The sequence below is a fragment of the Aotus nancymaae genome, unplaced genomic scaffold (genome assembly GCF_030222135.1).
Source record: "Aotus nancymaae isolate 86718 unplaced genomic scaffold, 86718_ANA_hifiasm-v0.15.2.pri h1tg000076l, whole genome shotgun sequence".
Lineage (NCBI taxonomy): Eukaryota > Metazoa > Chordata > Mammalia > Primates > Aotidae > Aotus > Aotus nancymaae.
Genome location: NW_026988491.1, coordinates 3,016,086 through 3,043,749, shown reverse-complemented (window position 1 = coordinate 3,043,749; position 27,664 = coordinate 3,016,086). Strand labels below are relative to the sequence as shown.

General features: G+C 39.4%; 1 protein-coding gene across 3 annotated transcripts in view; it reads left to right on the top strand.

The window, feature by feature from the left end:
* TTC28 (tetratricopeptide repeat domain 28) overlaps positions 1–27,664 on the top strand; it is a 655,746-nt gene that overhangs the window by 462,495 nt on the left and 165,587 nt on the right. For all 3 annotated transcript variants that reach the window (XM_021666147.2, XM_021666146.2, XM_012464921.2), the window contains exon 5: positions 18,608–19,115. In XM_021666147.2, the coding sequence (XP_021521822.2) occupies positions 18,608–19,115 (508 nt within the window). The remainder of the gene's footprint in view (positions 1–18,607; positions 19,116–27,664) is intronic.

Below are 27,664 nucleotides of genomic sequence, written 5' to 3'. Positions count from 1 at the left end.
GGAAGAGATCAGAATAATGAAGGGATTAGGGTCAAATGATAGGCTGAAACTAGGGCAGACTTTGTACATGTTTTGGGATTCTATCTCGTTGTTAAAGGGAGGCTCTGCATCTGATCACAAGCTTACTAGAGGCCCCGCCAAAGAAGTAAGTGTGATCACTTCAAAGATTCACATTTTTCTTAAGATAAAACCATAGTAGCTGCTCAGTGAAAGCTCTGAGATATGAAAAATTTTTTTTCTATCCTTGTAAGGATGGTATTGGGTGATGTCATGGCCAATGTCTTCAACAATATAGATTATAAAATTTCTTTGATTATTCTTGTGCAGTTGATTTTGTGTGACTGTTGAGTAAGCGACTCAAAGTTTGTGAACAACATTTAACCTTTTATATACAATTATTTCATCAGCTCAGTTGCTGATTAAGGATAGATTTTTCAGGCAGTAATACACTCATTAAATAGAGAGTATATGTCATTTAAGACTAAACTCTAAGAACATGATTCAGTTTTCTGTTTCTACAGGTTTATTTTTGGGTAGCTATTGATTTCCCCTGAAAGGCCTGAAATCTGGATAAATTACTACCAGGCAGAACTTTGTATCTAAATTACTGCAGGTTTTCAAAGATTAGCTAAATCTCTGATTTTAGAACCCAATTCTTCTTAAGTTTTTTTTCTATAAAAATGCCTAAAATTTTATCCAGAAACCTGTTAATTGGCATATGATTGAATCACTAGATAATGTTAACTATAACTATGATAACTGGAACATGAAATTATTAATTTATGCTCAGTATTATATTGGGCAGGATATACAATAATAATCTCAACATTTCAGTGGCTTAAAACAACAGAGGTTTATTTCTTGTGCCCACTGTATATTCATTACAGATCATCCAGAGATCTATTCCACATTGCCATGATTCTCCCTTGAAGATCAACTCTGTTGCAAAAGTCTATAGTAAAGAGCATGTGGTGATACTTACATTGATTTCTAAAGCTTTACCTGGAAATGATCCTGTTTATTAGCCATATCAGGTCATATAGCCACCAACACCTGACCTCATGCAGGCAGCAATGTGTAATCTTACCTGCCTGGACAGAAAGAAGTCAGCATTTGTGAATGGTCTCAAAAACTACCCTAGGCCAAGCGCAGTGCCTCATGCCAGTAATCTCAACACTTTTGGAGGCTGAGGACAGTGGATTACCTGAGGTCAGGAGTTCAAGACCAGCCTGGCCAACATGGTGAAACCCTGTCTCTATTTAAAATAAAAAAAGAAAAAAATTAGGTGGACGTAGTGGCACACACCTGTAATCCCAGCTACTTGGGAGGCTGAGGCAGAAGAGTCGTGTGAACCTGGGCAGCAGAGGTTGCAGTGAGCTGAGATTGCGCTACTGCACTCCAGACCTGGGCCACAGAGCAAGACTCTGTAAACTACTCTAAGTATCATTAGTTCTTAAAATAGACCCAATTGTGTTCTAATTAGTCATTATTTTATACAGTATTTTGTTATTACAGATCTTCCTAGTTTTCGTCTACTCCATGGAAATACATGAAAGTACAAATGGTCATGTCACTTCCCCACTTAAACCTTTTGTAGCTCTCATTCCCCATCTGTGGGGATTCCAAATTCATCAATAGAGGCTAAACTATGTAGTCCAATCAGCACAAGGGCTAGAGTCTGACATATGTGGATCTGAACCCTGCTATTGTTATTGTGTACTTTTAGGCATGCCACTTTATCTCTTTAAGTCTTTGCCTCTGAGTCTAGCCTTTTCTTACTAAATAATAATGTACACTTAAGAGGTTTGTTATAATGATCAATGAAACAACATATGTATGAAAAATGCTTGAGATTTGACAAACTGGACAGACAGAGTTAATCCACACTTACCTTTACAAATTCTTCTCCAACCACTACCCATGCTCCCAGGTGTAAATGGCTTTTTGTTCTCCAATCATAGCATACTCTGTGCCTTTGCTCATGCTGTTTCCATTTCCTAGAATTACCCATTCCCTCAAGGAGGAAAGCTCCAATTTATATATTTTTATTTTTAATTTAATTTTTTTGAGACAGAGTCTCGCTCTATCACCAGGCTGGAGTACAGTGGCGCTATCCCGGCTAACTACAACTTCCGTTTTCCAGTTTCAAGCGATTCTCCTGCCTCAGCCTCCTGAGTGAGTAGCTGGGACTACAGGTATGCACCACCATGCCTGGCTAAATTTTTTGTATTTTTCGTGGAGACAGGGTTTCACCATGTTGGCCAGGATGGTCTCGATCTCATGACTTCGTGATCTGCCCGCCTTGGCCTCCCAAAGTGTTGAGATTACAGGCGTGAGCCACCGCGCCCGGCCAATTTATGTATTTTTAGATTAATATACTTTATTTCTTTTTCTTTCTTTCTTTTTCTTTTTTTTTTTTTTTTGAGACAGAGTTTCACTCTTGTTACCCAGGCTGGAGTGCAATGGTGCCGTCTCAGCTCACTGCAACCTCTGTCTCCTGGATTCAAGTGATTCTTCTGCCTCAGTCTCCTGAGTAGCTGGGATTATAGGCATGCACCACCATGCTTGGCTAATTTATTCTTTTTTTGTATTTAGTAGAAACAGGGTTTCACCATGTTAGGCTTGTCTTGAACTCCTGACCTCAGGTGATCTACCTGCCTTGACCTCCCAAAGTGCTGGGATTACAGCCTGGCCCAATATACTTTTTTTTTTTTTTTTTGAGATGGAGTCTTGCTCTGTTGCCAGGCTGGAGTGCAGTGGCGTGATCTCAGCTCACTGCAATGCCGACCTCCTGTGTTCAAGCGATTCTCCTGCCTCAGGCTCCCAAGTAGCTGGGATTACAGGTGCACACCACCACACCCAGCTAATTTTTGTATTTTTAGTAGAGATGGGGTTTCACCATGTTGGCGATCTCCTGACCTCATAATCTACCCACCTCGGTCCCCCAAAGTGCTGGGATTACAGGTGTGAGCCACCGTGCCCAGCCTTATACTTTATTTCTTAGAACAGTTTTAGGTTTACAGAAAGTTAAGCAGATACTATACAGTTTCCATATACCCTTTCTCCTCCAATCATTTTCTCCTGTTATTGTTATCCTGCATTAGAATGGTATGTTATTATAGCTGATGAACCAAAATTGATACATAATTATTAACTAAAGTTTATCTTTTACATTAGGGTTTACTCTTTGTATTGTATAGTTCTGTGAGTTTTGACAAATTTATAATGTCATGTGTCCAGTATTATGCAGAACAGTTTTATTGCCCTAAAAATCTCCTGTGCTCCATCTGTGCTTTATTCCACCAACTCCCCTGCAACTGCTGATCTTTTTATTCTCCCTATAAATATGACTTTTTCAGAATGTAATAGTTGGAATCATACAATATGTAGGCTTTTTAGACCAGCTGCTTTGACTAAGCAGTATAAATTTTAAATTTCTTTCGTGTCTTTTCACAACGTGATAGACCATTGTTTTTAGCCCTGAATAGTAGTATGGCTATAACACAGTTTATTTATCCATTCACCTTTTGCAAGACATCTTATTTGCTTTCAGTGTTGTAGCAATTATGAATAAAGCTGTTATAAACAGTCATGCACATTTTTTTGTGTGGACATGTGTTCAACTCATTTGGGTTAATATCTGGGAGCACAGTTGCTGGAACACATGGTAAGACTATGTTTCATTTTCTAAGAAATTGCCCAGCTGTCTTCCAAAGTAGCTGTATCATTTTTCATTCCTTCTACCATGAATGAGAGTTTCTATTGCTCTATGTTCTTGTCAGCATTTGGTATTATCAGTTCTTTTGGATTTTAGCTATTCTAATATGTATGTAGTGGTATCTCATTATTGTTTTAGTTTGCAATTCCTTAATGACGTGATGTTGAACATCTTTCCGTATGCTTCCTTGCCATCTGCGTATCTTCTTTAATGAGATATCTCTTCAGATATTTTGTTTATTTTTTAATTGAGTTGTTTGCTTTCTTGTTGAGCTTTTATATTTTAGATACAAGTCTTTTATCATATATGTGTTTTGCAAATATTTTCTCTCTGTCTGTGGTTTGACTTTTCATTCTCTTAACAGTATCTTTTGCGTAGCACAGTTTTAAATATTAATGAAGTTCAACTTAACAATTTTTTCTTTCATTGAACATATTTTTGGTCTTATATCTAAAGGTCATGTAGATTTTCTCTGATGTTGTCTTGGAGTTTTATAGCTTTGCAGTTTACATTTAGGTCTGATCCATTTCAAGTTAATTTTTGTTATATGTATAAGGTCTGTGTCTACATTCATTTTTTTTTTTCATGTGATATCCAGTTGTTCTAGAACCGTTTGTTGAAAACGTCATTACTATCCTTTCTCCATGCAACTACCTTTGTACCTTGGTCAAAGATCAGTTTTTTTATTTATGTGAGTCTGGAGAATTTTCATTTAAAAAAATTTTATTTCTCTTTTTAATGGATGCATTGTAATTGTACATATTTATGGTGTACAATTTTGTGTTTTGATACATATCTATGTTGTATAATAATCCAATCATGGTAGTGTATCCATTACCTCATGTGTTTATCATTTGTTTGTGGTGAGAACATTCAAAAGCCTCTCTTCTAGCTGTTTTGTAATATACAGTATTTTATTGTTAGCCATAGTCACTTTACTGTGCAGTAGAACACCAGAATTTATTTCTGCCATCTAATTGTTAGTTTGTATCTGTTAATCAACCCCTCAGAATTCTCCCTTTTTTCCTTCTGCTCCAGTCTCTGGTAAGGAATGTTCTACTCCCTGCTTCCATAATATCAACTTCTTTTTTTTTTTTTTTTCAGATTCCACATATGAATGAGATCATGAATAATTTGTCATTCTTTGTCTGGCTTATTTCACTTAACACAGTGTTCTCCAGGGTCGTCCATGTTGTCATAAATGACAGGATTTTAATCTTCTTATGACTCAAACATGTTACATTGTATATGTATTCAACTTTTTAAAATCTATTCATTCCTTGTTGGACACAGGTTGATTCTCTATCTTGGCCATTGTAAATAGTGCTACAGTGAACATAGGAATGCAGATAAACTCCTTGATATACTAATTTCATTTCCTTTGGATATATACCCAGTGGTGGGATTGCTGAATTATATGGTAGTTCTATTTTTAGTTTCTTAAGGAACTTCCACGTTGATTTTTATAATGGTTGGACTGCTTTACAATTCTACCAGTATGTATAAGCATTCCCTTTTCTCCAAAACCTCACCAACATTTGTTTTCATTTATCTTTTTAATAATAGCCATTGTAACTGGTATCTCATTGTGGTTTTGATTTGCATTTCTCTGATGATTAGTGATGTTGAACTTTTTTTTCTTATACCTGTTGGCATTCATATGTTTTCTTTTCAGAAATGTCTATTAAGGTCTTTTGCCCATTTTTTAATTGGGTTATTTGGTTTTTGTCCTATTGAGTTGTTTAAGTTCCTTATATATTCTGGATATTAACCCCTCATCAGGTGTATAGTTTGCAAATATTTTTTCACATTGTATAGGTTGTCTCTTTTCTCTCAATAGTTTCTATTGCTGCGAAGAGTTTCTAGTTTGATATAATCTCATTTGTCTACTTTTGCTTTTGCTGCTATGCTTTTGAGATCATGTTTTTTGTTTTTTGTTTTTGTTTTTGTTTTTTGAGACAGAGTCTTGTTATCTCACTTAGGCTGGAGTGCAGTGGTGTGATCTTGGCTCACTGCAACCTCCGCCTCCCAGGTTCAAGCAATTCTTCTGCCTCAGTCTCCCGAGAAGCTGGGATTACAGGCACGAGCCACCACACCTGGCTGATTTTTTGTATTTTGAATAGAGATGGGGTTACACCATGTTAGCCAAGATGGTATCAATCTCCTGACCTTGTGATCCGCCTGCCTTCGCCTCCCAAAGTGCTGGGATTACAGGCATGAGCTACCATGCCCAGCCTGAGCTCATGTTTTAAAAATCCTTTCCCAGTCCAATATTGTGAAGCTTTTTCACTATGTTTTCTTCTAGCAGGTTCATAGTTTCAGGTTTTATGGCTAACTTTTTAATCTAATTTTTAAATTATTTATTATTATTATACATTCTGAGATTATATGTACAGAACATACAGGTTTGTTAATAGGTATATATGTGCCATGGTGGTTTGCTGCACCTATCAACCTATCATCTACATTAGGTATTTCTCCTAATGCTATCCCTCCCCTATACCCCAACCCCCTGAAGGGCCCTGGTGTGTGATGTTCCCCTCCCTGTGTCCATGTGTTCTCATTGTTCAACTCCCACTTATGAGTGAGAACATGCAGTGTTTGGTTTTCTGTTCCTGTGTTAGTTTGCTGAGAATGATAGTTTCCAGCTTCATCCATGTTTCTGCAAAGGACATGAACTTATCCTTTTTTTGCAGCTGCGTAGTATCCCATGGTGTATATGTGCCACATTTTCCTTACCCAGTCTATCATTGATGAGCATTTGGGTTGGTTCCAAGTCTTTGCTATTGTGAACAGTGCCACGGTAAACATACATGTGCATGTGTCTTTATAGCAGAATGATTTATAATTCTTTGGGTATATACCCAGTAATGAGATACTGGATCAAATGGTATTTCTGGTTCTAGATCCTTAAGGAATTGCCACACTGTCTTCCACAATGCTTGAACTAATTTACATTTTCACCAACAGTGTAAAAGCCTTCCTATTTCTGTACCTCCTCTTCAGCATCTGTTGTTTCCTGACTTTTTAATGATCGCCATTCTAACTGGCATGAGATGGTATCTCATTGTGGTTTTGATTTGCATTTCTCTAATGACCAGTGATGATGAGCTTTTTTTCATATGTTTGTTGGCTGCATTAATGTGCTCTTTTGAGAAGCATCTGTTCATATCCTTCACCCACTTTTTGATGATTTTTTTTTCTTGTGAATTTCTTTAAGTTCTTTGTAGATTCTAGATATTAGCCCTTTGTTAGATGGATAGATTGCAAAAATTGTCTCCCATTCTATAGGTTGCCTGTTCACACTGATGATAGTTTCTTTTGCTGTGCAGAACTCTTTCGTTTAATTAGGTCCCATTTGTCAATTTTGGCTTTTGTTGTCATTGCTTTTGGTGTTTTAGTCATGAAGTCTTTGCCCATGCCTTTGTCCTGAATGGTATTGCCTAGGTTTTCTTCTAGGTTTTTTATGGTTTTAGGTTGTACATTTAAGTCTTTAATCCATCTTGAGTTAATTTTTGTGTAAGGTGTAAGGAAGGGGTCCAGTTTCAGTTTTCTGAATATGGCTAGCCAGTTGTCCCAACACCATTTATTGAATAAGGAATGGGAATCTTTTTCCCATTGCTTGTTTTGTCAGGTTTGTGAAAGATCAGATGGTTGTAGATGTGTGATATTATTTCTGAGACCTCCGTTTTGTTCCATTGGTCTATATATCTGTTTTGGTACTGGTACCATGCTGTTTTGGTTACTGCAGCTTTGTAGTATAGTTTGAAGTCAGGTAGCATGATGCTTCCAGCTTTGTTTTTCTTGCTTAGGATTGTCTTGGCTATGTGGGCTCTTTTTTTGTTCTATATGACATTTAAAGTAGTTTTTTCTAATTCTGTCAAGAAAGTCAAAGGTAGCTTGATGGAGATAGCATTGAATCTATAATTTACTTTGGGCAGTATGGCCATTTTCATGATATTGATTCTTCCTATCCATGAGCATGGAATATTTTTCCATTTGTTTGTGTCCTCTCTTTTTTTTTTTTTTTTTCCCAGCTTCCTCAGATTGAAATGTGTTCTCTTATTTTCTTGAGCAGTGGTTTGTAGTTCTCCTTGAAGAGGTCCTTCACATCCCTTTTAAGTTCTCCTTCTAGGTATTTTATTCTCTTTGTAGCAATTGTGAATGGGAGTTCACTCATGATTTGACTCTCTGTTTGTCTATTATTGGTGTATGGGAATGCTTGTGATTTTTGCACATTGATTTTTATCCTGAGACTTTGCTGAAGTTGCTTATCAGCTTAAGGAGATTTGGCGCTGAGACGATGGGGTTTTCTAAATATACAATCATGTCATCTGCAAACAGAGACAATTTGACTTCCTCTCTTGCTATTTGAATATGCTTTATTTCTTTCTGTTCTCCGGTGGCCCTGGCCAGAACTTCCAATACTGTGTTGAATAGGCATGGTGAGAGAGGGCATCCTTATCTTCTGCCAGTTTTCAAAGGGAATCCTTCCAGTTTTTGCCCATTCAGTATGATATTGGCTGTAGGTTTGTCATAAATAGCTCTTAGTATTTTGAGATACGTTCCATCAATACCTAGTTTGTTTAGAGTTTGTAGCATGAAGGCGTGCTACAAACTTATTGAAGGCCTTTTCTGAATTTATTGAGATAATCATGTGGTTTTTGTCATTGGTTCTGTTTATGTGATAGATTATGTTTATTGATTTGCATATGTTGAACCAGCCTTGAATCTCAGAGATGAAGCCAACTTGATTGTGGTGGATAAGCTTTTTGATGTGCTGCTGAATTTGGTTTGCCAGTATTTTATTGAGGATTTTCACATTACGTTTATCAGGGATATTGGCCTGAAATTTTCTTTTTTTGTTGTGTCTCTGCCAGGCTTTGGTATCAGGATGATGCTGGCCTCGTAAAATGAGTTAGGGAAGGTTCCCTCTCTTTTTATTGTTTGGAATAGTTTCCAAAGGAATGGTACAAGCTCCTCTTTGTACCTCTGGTAGAATTTGGCTGTAAATCCATCTGGTCCTGGGGTTTTTTTGATTGGTAGGCTATTAATTATTGCCTCAATTTCAGAACTTTTTATTGGTCTATTCAGGGATTTGACTTCTTCCTGATTTAGTCTTGGGAGGGTATATGTATCTAGGAATTTATTCATTTCTTCTAGATTTTTTAGTCTATTTGTGTAGAGATGTTTATAGTATTCTCTGATGGTAGTTTGTATTTCTCAGGATCTGTTGTAATATACCCTTTATCATTTTTTATTGTGTCTATTTGTTTCTTCTTTCTTTTCTTCTTAATTAGTCTGGCTAATGGTCTATTTTGTTGATCTTTTCAAAAAACCAGCTCCTGGATTCATGGATTTTTTTGAAGGGTCTTTCGTGTCTCTGTCTCCTTCAGTTCTGCTATGATCTTAGTTATTTCTTGTCTTCTGCTAGCTTTTGAATTTACTTGGTCTTGCTTCTCTAGTTCTTTTAATTGTGATGTTAGGGTGGTGATTTTAGATCTTTCCTGCTTTCTCCTGTGGGCATTTAATGCTATAAAATTTTCGTCTAAACACTGCTTTGGCTGTGTCTCAGAGATTCTGATACCTTGTGTCTTTGTTCTCATTGGTTTCAAAGAACTTATTTATTTCTGCCTTAATTTTGTTATTCAGGAGCAGATTGTTCAGTTTTCATGTAGTTGTACAGTTTTGAGTGAGTTTCTTAATCCTGAGTTCTAATTTGGTTGCATTGTAGTCTGAGAGACTGTTGGCTATGATTTCCATTCTTTTGCATTTGCTGAGGAGTGTTTTACTTTCAATTATCTGGTCGATTTTAGAATAAGTGTGACGTGGTACTGAGAAGAATGTATATTCTGTTGATTTGGGGTAGAGAGCTCTGTAGATGTCTGTTAGGTCTGCTTGGTCCAGATCTGAGTTCCAACTTGATTCCATTCTCAGCTGAATATTCTTGTTGATTTTCTATCTTGTTGATCTAACATTGACAGTGCGGTGTTAAAGTCACCCATGATTACTGTGTGGGAGTCTAAGTCTCCTTTTAGGTCTCTAAGAACTGGCTTTAAGAATCTGGATGCTCCTGTTTTGGGCGCATATATATTTAAGATAGTTAACTCTTCTTGTTGCATTGATCACTTTACCATTATTTAATGCCCCTCCCCCTCCCCCCCCTTTTATTTTGTGTCTTTGTTGGTTTAAACTCTGTTTTGTCAGAGACTAGGATGTCCAGGACTGCCAGTCATGGCTTGCCAAACAGCCTGAATGGTGGGGATATCTAAGATTCCTTGAGATGGCCAGCCAGCACTAAATGTTGGCCACTCCACCTCACAGAGAGTTTTTAGTGTTACCAGGGTAATTTTGACCCCATAATCTCCGGAGAAGCCCTTCCTAAAGTTCTTGACCATACAGTCTAGGCCCATGGGTTTGCACTGACTCCTTCCCATGATGTGTGCCCCCTTCTGGCTGATGGCATGAGACAGACAAAGGGAGGGGGTACCCTGTTAAGGACCACTCAGGTGCCCACCTGGCCATGTCCCTCGCAGGAACTTTAAGGCGCCTCAGCATTAGCAGGTGGGTACAATCTCCTGACTGGGATCGAGCTCAGCCCAATACTGCCCTAAGCCTTTTGAGGTCATCATGGAACCACTGGTTAGGCCCGCTTGGACCCTGTAGTTTGCACTGTGGAGCCACAGACTGGAGTTTCAAGGGCAAGCCCTTGAGCTCTGCATTCACTCACTCACACACACAGAGGTTACAACATTCCCGCCCTAACCCAGGAAATCTACCTGTGGTCTCCAAACAGGTACCAAGGGAGGGGATCAAGCTCTCCTTCCATTCATAGACAGGCCTGCCTAGGGTCAGGTCCTGGGACCTTACCTTGTCTGAGGTCTTCCCTTGTTCAGTCCGTCCCCCTCTGCGAGTCTGGTGAGTGACAACACCAGAGCAGCAGCAGTTCCCCTCCCAGGGAAGGTGGCCCTGTTGAAGTGCACAGGGGGGGTCCCCTGCCAACATATGCGCTGTCTATCCTTTCCGACCCCAAACCAGTGGCTCAAAGGGCCAGCGCGGTTGGGTTTCCTGGTCAGGGAACCATATGTTATGGGGAATTTCACCTGACAAGAAACCCAAACAGCACTCAGAGGGTTGCAGTTTATTACACCGGCAGGCCCAGATGGGTTCCTACCCAAAAGTCTGGACCCTGGCCTGAGTCAGTACACAGCTTTTATAGGTTAGGGGCAAAGGAAGTTAACTCAAGGTTTTAGACAACATGGCAGTTTTACAGGGGGCTTTTTGGCTAGTAAACAGGAAGCAGGTGAGCAGAAGCACAAAAGAACAAATAAGGCAGTTGAGGCAGTTAATTTAGGCACTCAGGAAATTAGGTATTCAGGAAATTTTCCTCAATAAGGCTTTCACACAGCCCTTCCATCTCAATGGGTCTTGACCCTTTATCCAATTTGCCAGTCTGTGTCTTTTAATTGGGACATTTAGCCCATTTACATTTAAGGTTAATATTGTTATGTGTGAATTTGATCCTGTCATCATGATGCCAGCTGGTTATTTTGCCCATTAGTTGATGCAGTTTCTTCATAGTATTGATGGTCTTTACAATTTGGTATGTTTTTGCAGTGGCTGGTACTGGTTTTTCCTTTCTATGTTTAGTGCTTCCTTCAGGAGTTCTTGTCAGGCAAGCCTGGTTGTGACAGAATCTCTCAGCATTTGCTTGACTGTAAAGGATTTTGTTTTTCCTTTGCTCATGAAGCTTAGTTTGGCTGGATGTAAAATTCAGGGTTGAAAATTCTTTAAGAATGTTGAATGTTGGGCCCCACTCTCTTCTGGCTTGTAGGATTTCTGCAGAGAGATCTGTTGTTAGTCCGATGGGCTTCCCTTTGTAGATAATCCGATCTTTCTCTCTGGCTATCCTTTACATTTTTTCTTTCATTTCAACTTGGTGAATCTGACAATTATGTGTCTTGGGGTTGCTCTTCTTGAGGTGTATCTTAGTGGTGTTCTCTTGTATTTCCTGAATTAGAATGTTGGCCTGTCTTGCCAGATTGGAGAAACTCTCCTGGATAATATCCTGAAGTGTGTTTTCCAACTTGGTTCCATTTTCTTTGTCACTTTCAGGTATACCAGTCAAATGTAGGTTTGGTCTTTTCATACAGTCCAGTATTTCTTGGAGGTTTTGTTCGTTTCTTTTTTCTTCTTCTTCTTCTTCAATCTTGTCTTCATGCTTTATTTCATTAAGTTGATCTTCAGTCTCTGCTATTTTTTCTTCTGCTTGGTCAGTCCAGCTATTGATACTTGTGTATGCTTCATGAAGTTCTCGTGCTGTGTTTTTCAGCTCCATCAGGTCATTTATGTTCTTCTCTAAACCGGTTATTCTAGTTAATAATTCCTGTAACCTTTTTTCAAGGTTTTTAGCTTCCTTGCATTGGGTTAGAACATGCTCCTTTAGCTCAGAGGAGTTTGTTATTACCCACCTTCTGAAGACTACTTCTGCCAGTTCATTAGACTCATTCTTTGTCCAGTTTTGTTCCCTTGCTGGCGAGGAGTTGTGTTCCTTTGGAGGAGAAGAGGGATTCTGGGTTTTGGAATTTCAGCCTTTTTGTGCTGGTTTTTCCTCATCTTTGTGGATTTATCTACCTTTGGTCTTTGATATTGGTGAACTTTGGATGAAGTTTCTGTGTGGACGTCCTTTTTGTTGATGTTGATATTTTTCCTTTCTGTTTGTTTGTTTTTCTTCTAACAGTCAGGCCCCTCTGCTTCAGGTCTGCTGGAGTTTGCTGAAGATCCAGTCCAGACCTTGTTTGCCTGTATCACCAGCAGAGGCTGCAGAACAGCAAAGATTGCTGCCTGTTTCTTCCTCTGGAATCTTTGTCCCAGAGGGGCACCTGCCACATGCCAGCCAGAGCTCTCCTGTATGAGGTATCTGTCAACTCCCACTGGGAGGTGAGTCCCAGTCAGGAGGCACTGGTGTCAGAAACCCACTTGAGAGATCCGCTGCTCTCTTCAGAGCTGGCAGGCAGAAATATTTAAGTCTGCTGAAGCTGCACCCACAGCTGCTCCTTCCCCCAGGTGCTCTGTTTCAGGGAATGGGAGTTTGATCTATAAGCTCCTTACTGGGGCTGCTGCCTTTCTTTCAGAGATGCCCTGCCCAGAGAGGAGGAATGTAGACAGGGAGTCTGGCTACAGCGACTTTGTGGAACTGTGGTGGGCTCCTCACAGTTCAAACTCCCCAGCAGCTTTGTTTACACTGTGAGGGGAAAACCGCCTAGCCTACTCAAGCCTCAGTAATGGTGGATATGGATGCCCCTCCCCCTACCAAGCTCAACTGTCCCAGGTTGACTTCAGACTGCTGTGCTGGCAGCGACAATTTCAAGCCAGTGGATCTTAGCTTGCTGGGCTCTGTGGGTGTGGAATCTGCTGAACTAGACCACTTGGCTTCCTGGCTTTAGCCCCCTTTCCGGGGAGTGAACAGTTCTGTCTCATTGGTTCTCCAGGTGCCATTGGGGTATTAAAAAAATACTCCTGCAGCTAGCTCAGTGTCTGCCCAAACAACCACTTAGTTTTGTGCTTGAAACTCAGGACCCTGGTGATGTAGGCACTCAGGGGAATCTCCTAGTCTGTGGGTTGCAAAGACCATGGGAAAAGTGTAGTGTCTGGGCCAGAGTGCACCGTTCCTCATAGCATAGTCCCTCATGACTTCCCTTGGCTAGGGGAGGCAGTTCCCTGACCCCTTGCACTTCCTGGGTGAGGCAATGCCCCACCCTGCTTCTGGTCACCCTCCATGGGCTGCACCCACTGTCTAATCACTCCCAATGAGATGAGCTGGGTACCTCAGTTGGAAATGCAGAAATCACTCGCCTTCTGCATTGATCTCACTAGGAGCTGCAGACCCGGAGCTGTTCCTATTCAACCATCTTGCCAGCAACTCCTTTAATCTATTTTTGAATGTATTAAATCTATTTTATTTTTGTATATGGTGAGAGAAGGAGTCTAGTCTCATCTTTCCGCATGTAAATATTCAATCTTCCCAGCACTTTTTTTTTAAAGAGACTACCTTTTTCTCCAATGTATGTTCTTGGCAACTTTGTCAAAAATCAGTTGGCTATAGGTACATCAATTTATTTCTAGGCCTAGATAATTTTCTTGAATGCAAGAATGAATGAACAAAGAACCAACCAACAGACCCCAAACACTCCAATGCCTGCCTAAACTTTCACTGCTGGAAGTATAGTGCATTTACCAAGATTATGTGTTGGATATACACCTAATTGTGTATGTGTTGAATTATGTATTGGATATGTGTTGGATTCTAAAATGTCCCTAAGTAAAGAGTGGATTTCTTTCTTTTTTTTCCCTCAAGAGATGGGGTTTTGCTCTGTCATCCAGACTGGGAGTACAGTGGCATGATCATAGCTCCCTGTAGCCTCAATCTCCTGGCCCAAACAGTTTTCCTGCCTCAGCCACCTAAGTAACTGGGATTACAGGTCCCCACCAGTAGTACTGTGCTACAAGGGTGAATTTTCTTATGCACATATTTGTAGAAGAGCAGTATGAATAATATGCTGGTCTTCAGTATATGAAATTGATGACATTTTTGACCATCAATGGGGCAAGCTTCTTGTGTTGTCTTTTTAGTTGTGGGGACAAAACTTTACGGTTTATTTTCTGGTCATCTTCTATCACGTCTTTGAAATGAATAAAAGCTAAGTGAGTATTATCTTGGTTGGGATAGGAGGAGAAACTAAAATTAAAATTTTTTAGCATCTTATTGCTGAGTTCTGAATTAAGGTCATTATAAATACTGTATTATTTAGTACTTGTGAAGGCTCTGTGAGATATCAATATTTCCAATTTACAGATGAGTAAGCTAAGTCTCAAGTATGTTACAAATGTGTGTTATCAGAATTTGTGCATGCCTAATTCCAGAGTCTATCCTTATTCTTCTATGTATCTCTGCCTATTGGGTTGTAAGTAGTTAATCTAGGACTTTGGGTTTATGGGCACTGAACTGGCAGATAGTACATGGAGTGCTTGGACTTGGGCAGTAAAAAAGAAATATAATATTTCTGGTACTAGCTGCAGGTACGTTTCCCATTTTTCCAGTGACTTGCAGTGAATCAATCAGCAATTATATTGAATATTCTCTGTATAACACTATGGGCATGTAATCCTCCCACAAGATATAACCTTTATGAAAAATACATATGGTAAGGGAAAAACTTGCTAGATGGAAGGAAAACATGTTTAAATCTTCAGCATAATATTTAATGGTAGTGTCATCGATGTGGTTATAGTTTGGGTAGTTTGAACTTTATTTCTCAAACTGAAAAACTTTAAAGGTGGTCTGAAGAAATGGGAACAAATTTCTTACTCTAGCTTTATGTCCCATGTAACTAACTTGTCAGATGCAATTCTTCTCCAAATATTCAGGTCACAGAGCAAGAGGTGACTGACTCCTTTGTGCCTAAATCTGTAGCTGGAAATTATACTTTGGCAAGAACATGAGTAATTTATATTTTGTAGAATGAGAAAAGTGTTGTCTTATTCCAACCAGATAGTTTGTTAGCATAACTGTTTGTATGCATTTTAGTATTCAAATACAGATGTTCCAGAATGTTTCCACTGTGGGAAGCAGCTGCTGCTACTCTAGCACAGAAATCTCAAAGAGATTAATATACAAAGGCAGCATGAACCTTAGTGGCAAATGCAGCATCTGCTTGAGGTGGGGCCTATGATTCCCCATAGATAGTGGGTCTTCAGATTCTCATTAACAGCCAGAAACCATGTTTCAGATCTAAGCTTATTCTACAGGAACGGGAACAAAGACAAGTGATTAATTTGTAATTCACTTAGCTGATAAATATCATCACATGTTATTTGCCTAGTGGCTGTAAAACACTGGACTTTATTTCCTGTAGCAACTGATAGGAATATAGATGTTTGGTCATAATGATTGATATTTTCAGTTGCCATTACTAGCTTTTGCTTGGTAACAGAACTCAGCCCAGGCAGCTTGCAGTCATAAAACATCCATCCACACCTTAGTGATGCATTCACAGAGCACTTTATAGTTTATTGAAGGCACTCACATGCACTGCTTCATCTGATGCCATCCCAGCCCTGTGAAGTATGTACAGTATTGTCTTAGCAACATTTTACATATAAAGAAAACAGGAGTGAAGAAGTGAATGACCTATTAGTGTTACATAGCCAGAGCCTCTGATGCTAAATCCTATTCCATTCTTATATTATACCAAGCTGGCTCTCTAATTTCAGAGGCTATAATATGTGCTTCATACATTACATTCTTTCTAGAGATACTGACTTCCAGGACACCCATCATGAAGAGTCCTAGTCTCACAGCACTGCCTGGTAACTGGAGGCTGCCAGGAAAGAGCCAATGTAATATTCTTTCCCTTTTTCCTCCCACACCCCAGAGGGGAAATCCCTAAATATTCCCTTCCTTATGTTCAGAGAGCTTTAGTAAGCAGCTCCTATGTCTCCCTGGCATTTAGAGAAATGAAGAACCAGAAGCAGAAGATCCCAGGGCTATCATTTGGAGTTGCCATAAACCAGAAGTTCCTGAGAACAGCGACGCCTGGGGTGTTGTGCCTGCCCCGAGACTTATAAATCCATCCCATGCAGTGTTCAAAGGCTCATTGCCTCAACCAGATCTACTATTTGGAATTATCTAGTGAATTATTTATGGTTTACATATTTGACAGGGGCTCGTGGCTAGGTTTGAAAATACTCTGTTTCTGGCTTGCTGCTTGGGCCTAAAAATGTTTGGAAAAGCAAGAATCAGAGAAGTTAAGTTGCTAAAGCTCTCAGAGCTAGTAAAGGGCAGTGCAATTCTGAACAAGGTGTATCTGATTCTAAACTACACTGGCTCCATAGTCAAAGAACCTGTATGTTTTGCTTTGAGGGTAACAAAGAGTTCTGGATGGGAGTGGGTTGTGTCCTCCTTAGCCAGGCCTGGGTGGAGAAGAACCCACAAAGAATAAGGTGGGGAGGGCCAACTACTCAAGTGGAGGAAAGAGGCCGAGTCTCTGGGCTCGCAGCAAAGGAGAAAAGGAGCTTTGGGGGATGGGAGGTGGGTGGAGGTGGGAGCAGTAGAAAGTCCCATGTACAATGTGTTGACATGAAGTCCTAACCTCAGTCCCAAAGAGGCTCACAAAGTAGGAATCTGAGGCCTTTACACGTCCAAGTGACATGCTTTTGGTGACTTCATTGCTGCTTCTGCCAGAAGCACATTGCTGCAGCATTGTGACTTGCATGGAATTGTTTCTGCTCTCCATCACTCAGAAAAAAAAACAGAAAAGCAAATTTCTAATTATTTATTTCCTCTCTATTTTCTAAATCTTTTTGTTAAAACATCTGTGAAATGATAAAAGCAACTTAAAACAATATGGGACTTTTTTTTTTTTTTGCAAATATGCTATTTGCAAGCACCATAAAAAAAGTTTCCTTAGTCATTTTGATCAAGAACTGCTATTTTACAGACAAAGAAAATAGGGTAGAAAATCACTCATATCTATAAAATATTAATAAAAGTGTTCTGAAGTGCACAGACATAGAACACGTCTCATAAAGAAATGCCCTTTCTCCAGGAGGGGCAGCGTCCCCTCATTATCATTCCCTAGCTGGGAGACCCTTAGGAAAATTACTTGCCTATGTGTAACAGAGTACACCCTTTGTTCTGGCAGGATCACGTGCTCACGTTACTAAGAGGGAGCATCATGAAGAAAGGCAGCCACATGGCTCTAGCCATAGGCAGGTGATGAAGGAAAGAAAGGATAGGCAAGCTTCCAACTTTTAGGATAAAAAGAAGGACAGAAAAATCCCAGCATAACTTCCCTTTTATATCTACAAAGAAATTAGAAACTGAAGACTAGAATCTAAGACTGCAAGTATTTTTTAAGATTTTAGAAACCATATAACATCTCCTGTGCTTTTGTTGTCCCTTTGTGGTTCACTATACCAGCATAGAGTTAGTTTCATTAAAACCTTTAAGACAGAAAGGGTTTGTGTACTTTTTCTTGGACCAAAAAAAAAAAAAAAAAAAACCTGAAAATGAATGAGTGGCAAGCAATGTGAGAGGAGAACTGGGAAGACGGCATCTCTCTGCACAGAGGCTGGAGTTAGAAGCACTTCTAGGCAAGAAAAGAAATGCTTGAAGAGCCAGTGTGAGCCTGAGAAGGGGTGGTGAGGCTTAATGGAGACCACCCCACTCAGAGGTACAGTATGTTGTAACTCACCTGTTTTATTTCCTCTGAGACTCATCCAAATGTAAGCCCTCCACAGTAACCAACAGTGATGAAGTTACCTTGAAGGACAAAGAAAAGAGAGCAGGACATTCTCCAGTGAACTTTGGGTCACACAATCATTAGCCATCATGGTAAACATCTCTCTTACCATTAATATATCCGTTTACTGTGGAAGAAGACAAGAATAGAGAAGTACTCAGGAGTGTAAAAAGCCAAGCATGGATTTCTCCTATGAATTTCCTATAGTCTGTTATATGTGGTAATTAATTTCTATTTTCTTAAACATTTTCTCATACCACAGAGGTTAATAAGTATTAACAGAGATGTAATATCATAATTAATGTTATAAATGTCAAGTGTTTAAAATGAAGATTATATGTAATACAACTTGTTTCTATGAGATTAGGTATAGAAAGTTACTGATTAAAGTACCATTGTCTTTTATTAAGAACTTGCTGTTTGGATGTGTTCTTTATCAATTCTGCATAGGTGTGGAAAACTGACAGAAATACCATTAGGAATTGGATCGGATAGTTACAAGCAACCTGTAAAATTTTATTTGCCAAAACATACCAAAACCATTCTGATGTGTTTTCATTTCTCCACATTATCCTTTTCTTTCCAGGCAGCTTCATCAGCTTTGAGCAGTCTGGGCCATGTGTACACAGCCATTGGAGACTACCCCAATGCACTGGCCAGTCACAAACAGTGTGTTCTTCTTGCCAAGCAATCCAAAGATGAACTTTCTGAAGCTCGAGAACTTGGCAACATGGGAGCTGTGTATATTGCCATGGGTGATTTTGAGAATGCTGTGCAGTGCCATGAGCAGCATCTGAAGATAGCCAAGGACCTGGGGAACAAGCGAGAAGAGGCCCGGGCTTACAGCAACCTGGGCAGTGCCTATCACTACCGGAGGAACTTTGACAAGGCCATGTCTTACCACAACTATGTCCTGGAGCTGGCACAGGAGTTGATGGAGAAGGCCATTGAGATGCGAGCCTATGCTGGACTAGGTCATGCTGCCAGGTGCATGCAGGATTTGGAGAGGGCTAAACAGTACCATGAGCAGCAGCTGGGCATTGCTGAGGATCTCAAGGACCGGGCTGCAGAAGGGCGAGCATCCTCCAATCTAGGTAAGAACAGGGTTGCTTAAAAGAGCCCAGGTCAATGTCATGAGCTGGAAATAACTGGAGTAGACCACTATATTTTATAGGAATCTATGTGTTTATATTTAAAAGAATATCCTTATTGTGTGTGTTCTTGTCTTGTCTTCTTGAGACAGGGTCTTCATCTGTCACTAAGGATGGATTACACACACTGAGGATGGTGTGGCACAACCACAGCTTACTGCAGTGATCTTCCCACCTCAGCCTCCCAAGTATCTGGGATGACAGGCACATGCCACTACACCTGGCTATTTTTTTGATTTCTTGTAGAGACAGGGGTCTTCTTATGTTGCCCAGGCTGGTCTCAATCTCCTGGGCTCAAATGATCCTCCCACCTTGGCCTTCCAAAGTGCTACAGTTACAGGCATGAGCCACCGTGGTGCCTGGCCTCTTTCTTTAGCTATATTTCCTTGGAGTCTGCTTTCTCTAAATCACACAGTTCTTCCTGTCATCATAGTGCTCTGAGGATTAGAATTCTGAAATTCTGGAAAAACAAAACATCCCAACCTTTTAATCTGTAGAGAAAGAAGAACAATCAGATTTATCTAATTAGAGAGAAAAGGCATGAAATGATGATGTAGGCCATGTTTGGTTTAAATGAAAGAGAAGCTGCTAAGCAGTCATCAGTGGATGAGAATGTGAAAGGATTTTTGCTTACAGGGATTTCTTTACTTGGTGAATTAACCCCATAGGAAATGCATTTTTCCTCAAAATTGTGTGTATTCAAAAAATAATATTGATAGCTTTAATATAATGCATGATTATTTTTGTGAAAGATCTCAAGATGATAGATTTACAGTCACTTTTGATAGTACTTGGTTACAATTGAAACATTTATAATTTGAGGTAATTTATATGTAGTGGTAAGAGACAACAAGTAATTGGTAACTGCCAATGTTTTAGAAGATATTATTTTATCCCTGTATTCAAACAGATGTGGGTACATAATGAATGGAAGGTACAGATGTGTTTGGAAGTATGGACTAAACTTACCCCTGTGCCTGGAGCCACATGGTTGGTTCTTTGCCCATAGGGATTCAGGATGGGAGGAGGACAAGGAGAAGGTGACCTTATTGCTATGCTTATCATATATGAGCAGCAGCAGAATGTAAAACTTAGCCTGCCTCCCTCCCTCCCTGTCTCTCTCCCTGCCTCCCTCCCTCCCTCCCTCCCTCCCTCCCTTCCTTCCTATTTCCTTCCCCTCTCTCCCTTTCTCTTTCTTTTCTTTCTTCTTGAGACAGGGTATCCATCTACTACCTTGGCTGGAGCGCAGTGGCACAAGCATGGCTCACTGCAGCCTCAAACTCCTGGGCAAAAGTGATCCTCCCACCTGAGCCTCCCAAGTAGCTATAACCATAGCCATAGCGCATGCCACCTTGACCAGCTAATTTCCTTCTTTGTTTGTAGAGACAGGGTCTCACTATGCTGCCCAAGCTGGTCTGAAACTTTTGGGCTCAAATGACCTGCGCATGGTGGGCATCAGCCACCATGCCCAGCTGATTTTCATGTGTTGTTTTTCTTGTTCCAGTGAGGCCTTGCTATGTTCCTCAGGCTAGTCTCGAGTTCCTGGCCTCAAACGATCCTTCCACCTTGGCCTCCCAAAGTGTTGGGATGACAGGCATGAGCCACTGCACTCAGTGATTCTTTGTTTTTTATAATACAAGCATTTACAGATATAAAATTTTCTCTAAACACTGCTTGACCTGCATTCCATAATTTTTTAAGTATTATGTTCACTTTTGTTGAGTTTTTAAAATCTTCTGAGTTCATTTGTGATTTCTCTTTGTCCCATGAAGTGTTTAATATAAAAATATTTGGAGTTTTTTAAAGATACTTGATAGCGATTAAATTTTATTGCGATCAGAGAATATACTCTGTGGAATTTCAGTAGATATGGTTCTCTATAGATGTCAGCGAGGTCAAGATAGTTGATGGTGTTGTTCAGATCATCTTTGTCTTTATTGATTTTTTTGTTTTGTTTTGGTCTATGTGTTCCATCAGTTGCTAAAAAAGGGATTGCTTAACTCTACATTTTATTGTGGATTTGTCTACTTCCCCTTTAATTCTGTGAAATTTTGCTTCATGTATTTTAAAGCTTTCTCATTGGATGCATATTCATTTGTGATTATTTTGTCTTTCTGACAAATTGGCCCTTTTATCATTATGAAATTTATCTCTTTATCTTTAGTAATATCCTTTTGTCTTGAAGTCTACCTTATCTCATACAGTTATACCCATTTCCACCTTTTTATGCTTTCTTTTTCTGTGGTTATCTTTTTCTATTTGTTTACTTTTTATTCTCTATATTTTTATTTAAAGTTCTTTTTATCCAACTGCAGATAACATATAGTGAGGCCTTACTTTTTATTGATTTTCATAATTATAGCCTTTTAATTGGATAATTTCTCCCATTTAATATTTAATGTAATTATTTCTGGATTAGATCCATCTTTTTTTTTTTTTTTTTTTGAGACAGAGTCTTACTCTGTTGCCAGGGCTGGAGTATAGTGGTGCAATCTCGGCTCACTGCTACTTCTGTCTTCAAGGTTCAAACAATTTTCCTGCCTCAGCCTCCCTGGGATTATAGGCACCTGCCACTATGCCCAGCTAATTTTTTGTATTTTTAGTAGAGACAGGGTTTCACCGTGTTGGCCAGGCTGGTCTTGAACTCCTGGCCTCATGATTTGCCTGCCTCGGCTTCCCAATGTGCTGGGATTACAGGTGTGAGCCCCTGTGCCTGGCCAGGTCCATCACTTTACTGTTGGTTTTCTGTGTGTTTCATTTATATTTGTTCTTTTGCCCTTCCTTTCCTGCATTCTATAATTAATCTTTTAGATTTTATTTTCTCTATTTACTTTTTAACTCTACCTCTTTGTACCATTTTTAACCCCCTTTTCTCTAATTAGATAGTGAAAATAATCATATATTCTTAATTTTTTGTAGGCTAAGGTAATCATAGTACTTCCCATAGACCTTGTAAGTCCATTTACTCCCCATACTCTGTACTTTATGCTACATCATGTATTTTACTACACCTACATTCCTTTAAACTCCACCATACATTTATGTTTTGTTTTAGATACTCATTTTAGAGAATTGAGAGGAAAAATAATGTTTTATATCTATCCATTTCATTCCTAAAGATCTGAGTTTCCAGCTGGTATCATTTCTCTTTAACCTAAGGAGCTTCATGTAGCATTCCTTGTGGTGCTCATCTGCCAGTGATTGATTCTTTAAAGTTTTGCTTAAGATGTCTTTGTTTCACCTTTATTCTTGAAAGATATGTTTGCTGGATGTAGAATTCTAGGTTGGTAGGGCTTTTCTTTCTTTCAGCACTTTAAAGGTGTCATTCCTGTGTTTTTTGGCCTCCATTCTGATAGACTCAATGGGTATTAATATTCTGTATGTTAGGCACCAGTTTTTCTTGATTGCTTTCAAGGTTTTTCTCTAACTTTGATTTTTCAGTAGTTTGACTATAGTATGCCTCAATGTGGCTTTCTTTGTATTTTCTTCTTCTGCTGATTCTTTCAGCTTTTGAATCTATCTATCTATATATATATCTTTTACTAAACGTAGGGAATTTTTACTTATTTTTTTTAAATATTTTTTTCTGGTCCAAATTTCTCTGTCCTCTGTGAGTCTCCACATGCATTTTTATCATTTGCTATTGTCCTGTATGATACTGATGTTCTCTTAATTTTTTAAATATTTTTTTCTCTGTATTCTTCAGTTTGAAATTTTCTGTTAATCTATTTTTATTACTTTTCTGTCATCTCCAATCTGCTGTTAAACCCATCCAGTGATGCAGAATTTGGGATTTTTCCAAGATCACGCTCACTTCTGACATCATTGCATGTTCAGGGGTCCCCCAGACCTCAGGTTTGATAATTCACTCAGAGGACTCATAGTACTCATTGAAAGCTGTTATACTCATGGTGAAAATTTACTACAATAAAAGGATATGATTAAAATCAGCCATGGGAAGAGGCACATAGGGCAGAGCCCAGAAAAGTTCCAAGTACAAAGCTTCCACTTGTCTTCTCCCAGTGGAGTTGTGAACAGCTCTAGCTTTTCTAAGCAACAATGTGTGGCAGTGTGCACAGAGTATTGCCAACCAGAGAAGGTTATTCAAGCTTTAGTATCCAGAGTTTTCATAGGACCTTGGTCAGATAGATAGCAATATAGCAATTTAATGTTTTTTACATTTCAATTGTTATACATTGGGTTTTCTTTCTATGGAAATCTACGGAAACCTGACAATATTTTATGAAATCTTTCTATGGAAAAATGCCTAGATTTATAGGTAAAATGATTCTAACATAGGTAGTCAATACACTAACCAGGTGTTAGGAAGTCAGACCACACACCTCAGCTTTTCATCTAAAGCAGTTCCTATTAAAGGTCATTAAAAGGGGAAATACAAATGTAAAAAATTAAGATGTCCCAGGCCCTGAAACAAATTTTTCTAGACATCCGAAACAAAGGAACATGAATGTCCTTTCCCCATGTAAAAGGAGAAATGAGAAACGGAGAGCATCAACCAAAGCAGGAGATTTTTCTGATCAAGCACGAGAGGCCTAGCAGAAAATGATTCACACCCTCATTAAGGTTATGACATGCACATCCTGTGCTGTGCCCCACACCTATCAGTGCCTAATACATATTAATAATATTTATTCTTTCTTTTAGGTCAAGATTTGTCACCCAGCTTGTCTAGACATTGCTATTTAAAAGGAGTTGTGATTTGCTTACAGATACAGTGCATCTGTAAACATGTGAGCAGAGGCAGACGGGGCAGTAAATCTTGGTCAGAGCTGCACTTTGGACTGTGGCAAGAGAGGCTGCAAAACTGTTGCTGGAATAATGAAGTGGATGCTTGCTGCCAGGTCCCAGAGTTGTGTCTCCAGCAGGCAGAGTCTAGCAGTAAATTAGCTTATGTTTCAGCTTGGCAGTTGGCACTTGGTTCATTTGTAGATGCTAATTGTAATCTGATGTTATCAGCAGCAGGTAATTGAAATGGGCTTGATGAATTACTTAATTTCTTTTAATAGCTGAGTCTTCAAGAACTGAATAAAGAAGATAAGGTGATCAGGAGGAAAACACAACAGCTCTATCTTTCTAATTAGTGCTTGGAGGTTTTTTCTTCTTTACACAAATGATTATGAACATATGACGCTGAATAGGTTTATGAGTCAAAAACCCCCATGGGGACTTTTCCCATTAGGCAGCCCAGTTCTGAGCATTGATAACACTTCTGTTAGGACTTCAGAAAGTAATATTTGAGTGATCACTTTGGAAAGTATTTTTCTGAACACGATTTTGTTTTCCTAGGCTTAGGTGGGCACTACTTGCTGGGGGTGCTGCCACTTTGGTGCTCACTTTACCTTCAGCTGTTCTTTGGCCATGTTCTGTGAGCGGTGCTGCCTGGCACCATTCAGTGAACCTGGGAGCCTTGCAATGGTGTTAGTCATTGGCTCCTGCACTCACACCTGGCACTGGCACCAGCACCTCCCGCACCTGCCTGTCCTTAAGTCTTTCCATCTGCAACAGCTCCTGTGTAGCCCTTTGCTTTGCCAGCAATGGTGAGTACAGATGTGACCCTGGGTTCTGCCATCTGTGCTGGACACTGCATACTGGGCCTATGCCATGCGACTGCACTGAGCTTTAGGGTCTTTCTTCTGGAATCATTTGGCTAGGCCTTTAGTCTTATGTTCATTCCTTAAGGAATCCATCTGTTTTGGGGTGACTTTAGAGGAATTTGCTTCTGAATTTTTTTTTGAGAAACTTCAAAATAGCAGAATATGTAGAGTATCAGAATCAGATCTTTTAGGTAGGCATTTGGAGGTGATTTAGCAAATAATTATTCAGATCACCTCTGTGGTTCTCCTTCATGGAGAATTCTATGTGAAGATAATATTTAGAGGTGAATATTCCAAGTGTCTAAGCCACTAACATGATTGTGGCAGCAAATGTCTTTGATGATAAAAATTATGTTTCAGAGGCTCTGGTAATGATCTGCTTCTTGATCTGAGTGGTAGGGTTACACAGCTCTCCTCAACTTTGTGAAAATTTGTTAAGCTCTATGCTTATGATTTTACACTGTCCTGATGATATTTTATATTCTATTTAAAGGCTTATTTTTAAAAACACATTGCACTCTGGGGCAGAGTAGGATTGTAATCGTATGCCTTTATTTTTTTATTTTTCCTTTTTAACTTTTAATTGACAAAATATATATACTTACGGGATACAGTGTGATATTTGATATATGTATACATTGTAGAAAGATTAAATCAAGCTAATATATCCATCAGCTCACCTATTTACCTTTTTTTTTTTTTAACTGGTGAGAACGTTTAAAATCTACCCTTTTAGCAATTTTGAAATATACATTATTAACTGTGGTCACCATGCTGTACAACAGATCACTAAAATTTATTTCTCTTGTCTCACTGGAAATTTTCACCTTTGATGAACATCATCTCCCTTCTTTGCATCCCCTGACTCCCACCACCAGCCTCCAGTAATCACTATTTTATTGTCTGCTTCTGTTGTTATCATAGGAGATGATAGCTCCATGTATGTTACTGCCCCTGAAGACCATCTGGTGGAACAAAATATGGGGGTAGAAGCCAATGGTATTGATGATTCTGACCCTGTGTTGGCCTAAGCTAATGTGTGTGTTTGTGTCTTAGTTTTTAACAAGTTTAACAAGCTTTTAGATTTCACATAAATCACACAGTATTTGTCTTTCTGTGCCTGGCTAATTTCACTTAGCATAGCATTCCCTAGTTTTATCCATGTTGTCTTAAATGACAGACTTTGCTGTTTTGAAGGCTGTTTAGTATTTCATTGTATATATATATACCACATTTTCTTCATCCACTCATCCATTATGGAAACTTAGGTTGATTCTGTATCTTGGTTATTGCTTCAGTGAACATGGGAGTACAGATATCTCTTCCACATACTGACCCCATTTATGCCTGTGATTTTCACCATGATGCACCAACTTTCCAAACCAGATCTGACTTTCAGCTAAAACATCTATCTACTCCTGCTTCCTAGATACCTCCATCTGCCCCCAAATAAGCCTATTTCCAAGTTTGCAAATTCATATTGTGTTTTCCCCATTTCTGAGAATGGTAACAGTCTCCTCAGTGTACAAGCTAGAAATCTCAAAGTTGTCCTGGAATCCCTACCTTCTTCCCTCACAGCCCAGATTTAGTGAGTCAAAAGACCTGAGAATTTTGCTTCCCAAAGCAAGTTCTCATGAATCTACAGGGCTGTTTTCTCAGCCCCTGTCATCTCTTGCCTGGGTCACTGCAACAGCTTCTACTATCGTCTTCTCAGCTTCTCCTTCAGTTCATTTTCCACATTATGTCCATGGTAAACCTCTCGAAATTCCCACTGCTCAGTATCATCATACAATTTCTGTGTGTAAAATCCTGAGTGGTTCCCCACTGCCTTCAGGATAAAGTTCAAAGTCCTTGGCCTGGTATATATGTTCTCAACAATATTCAACATCCAAAAAGTATTTATTGAACATCTGCTGTGTGCCAGGAACTATGCCAGTGGCTGTGTGATGGACAAGACAGGCATTTTAAGTGCTTCAAGGAAAAGTACTTAGTGATTTAAGAAAGTATTACGTGGGATATCACTTAAAGAGGGGATGGGTGTCAGAGAACTCTAATCTGAGACACTGGCCTCAATTTATCTTACTAATGTCACTTTCTGTCACTCCTACCTCTCATACTTACTGTTCCCCCAAATGTCTGGGCTGTTTTACCCTTCCGTGGCTTTCTTCATGCCATTTCTTTTGACCTAAATATTTTCCTCCTTCTGTCAATCTGTAAGGTTTACTGATTGTTTTATACTTTGATTAGATTCATATTACCCTGAAGGCTTTCAGACTCCTCCAAAAGATTTAGTGCTCATCTGTTTCCTTAATGTTTGTACATCCACTTGTTAAGTATTATAGTTATTACCAACTGGATTACAAATTCCAAGAATAGACAAGATGTGCATCTTAGCTTTTTTGTGTGCTTATTACCTAGTGGCTAAAGCTTGGTCCACAGTGAGTATGCCATATGCATTCATGCATCATGAAATGACATTTTGGGTCAGTGGTAGACCACATATACGATGGTGGTCCCATAAAATTCCTATTGCCTAGTAACATCATAGCTGTCCTAATGTCATAGCTTAATGTGTTACTCACGTGTTTATGGTGATGCTAGTGTAAACAAACCTGTGCTGCCAGTAATATAACAGTATAGCACATACAGGCTGGGCATGGTGGCTCATGCTTATAATCCCAGCACTTTGGGAGGCCGAGGCAGGTGAACTGCTTAAGACCAGGAGTTCAAGACCAGCCTGACCAACATGGAAACCCCATCTCTACTAAAAATACAAAAATTAGCTGGGCATAGTGGCACATGTCTGCAATCCCAGCTACTTGGGAGGTTCAGGCACGAGAATTGCTTGAACCCGAGAGCTGGAGGTTGCGATGAGCT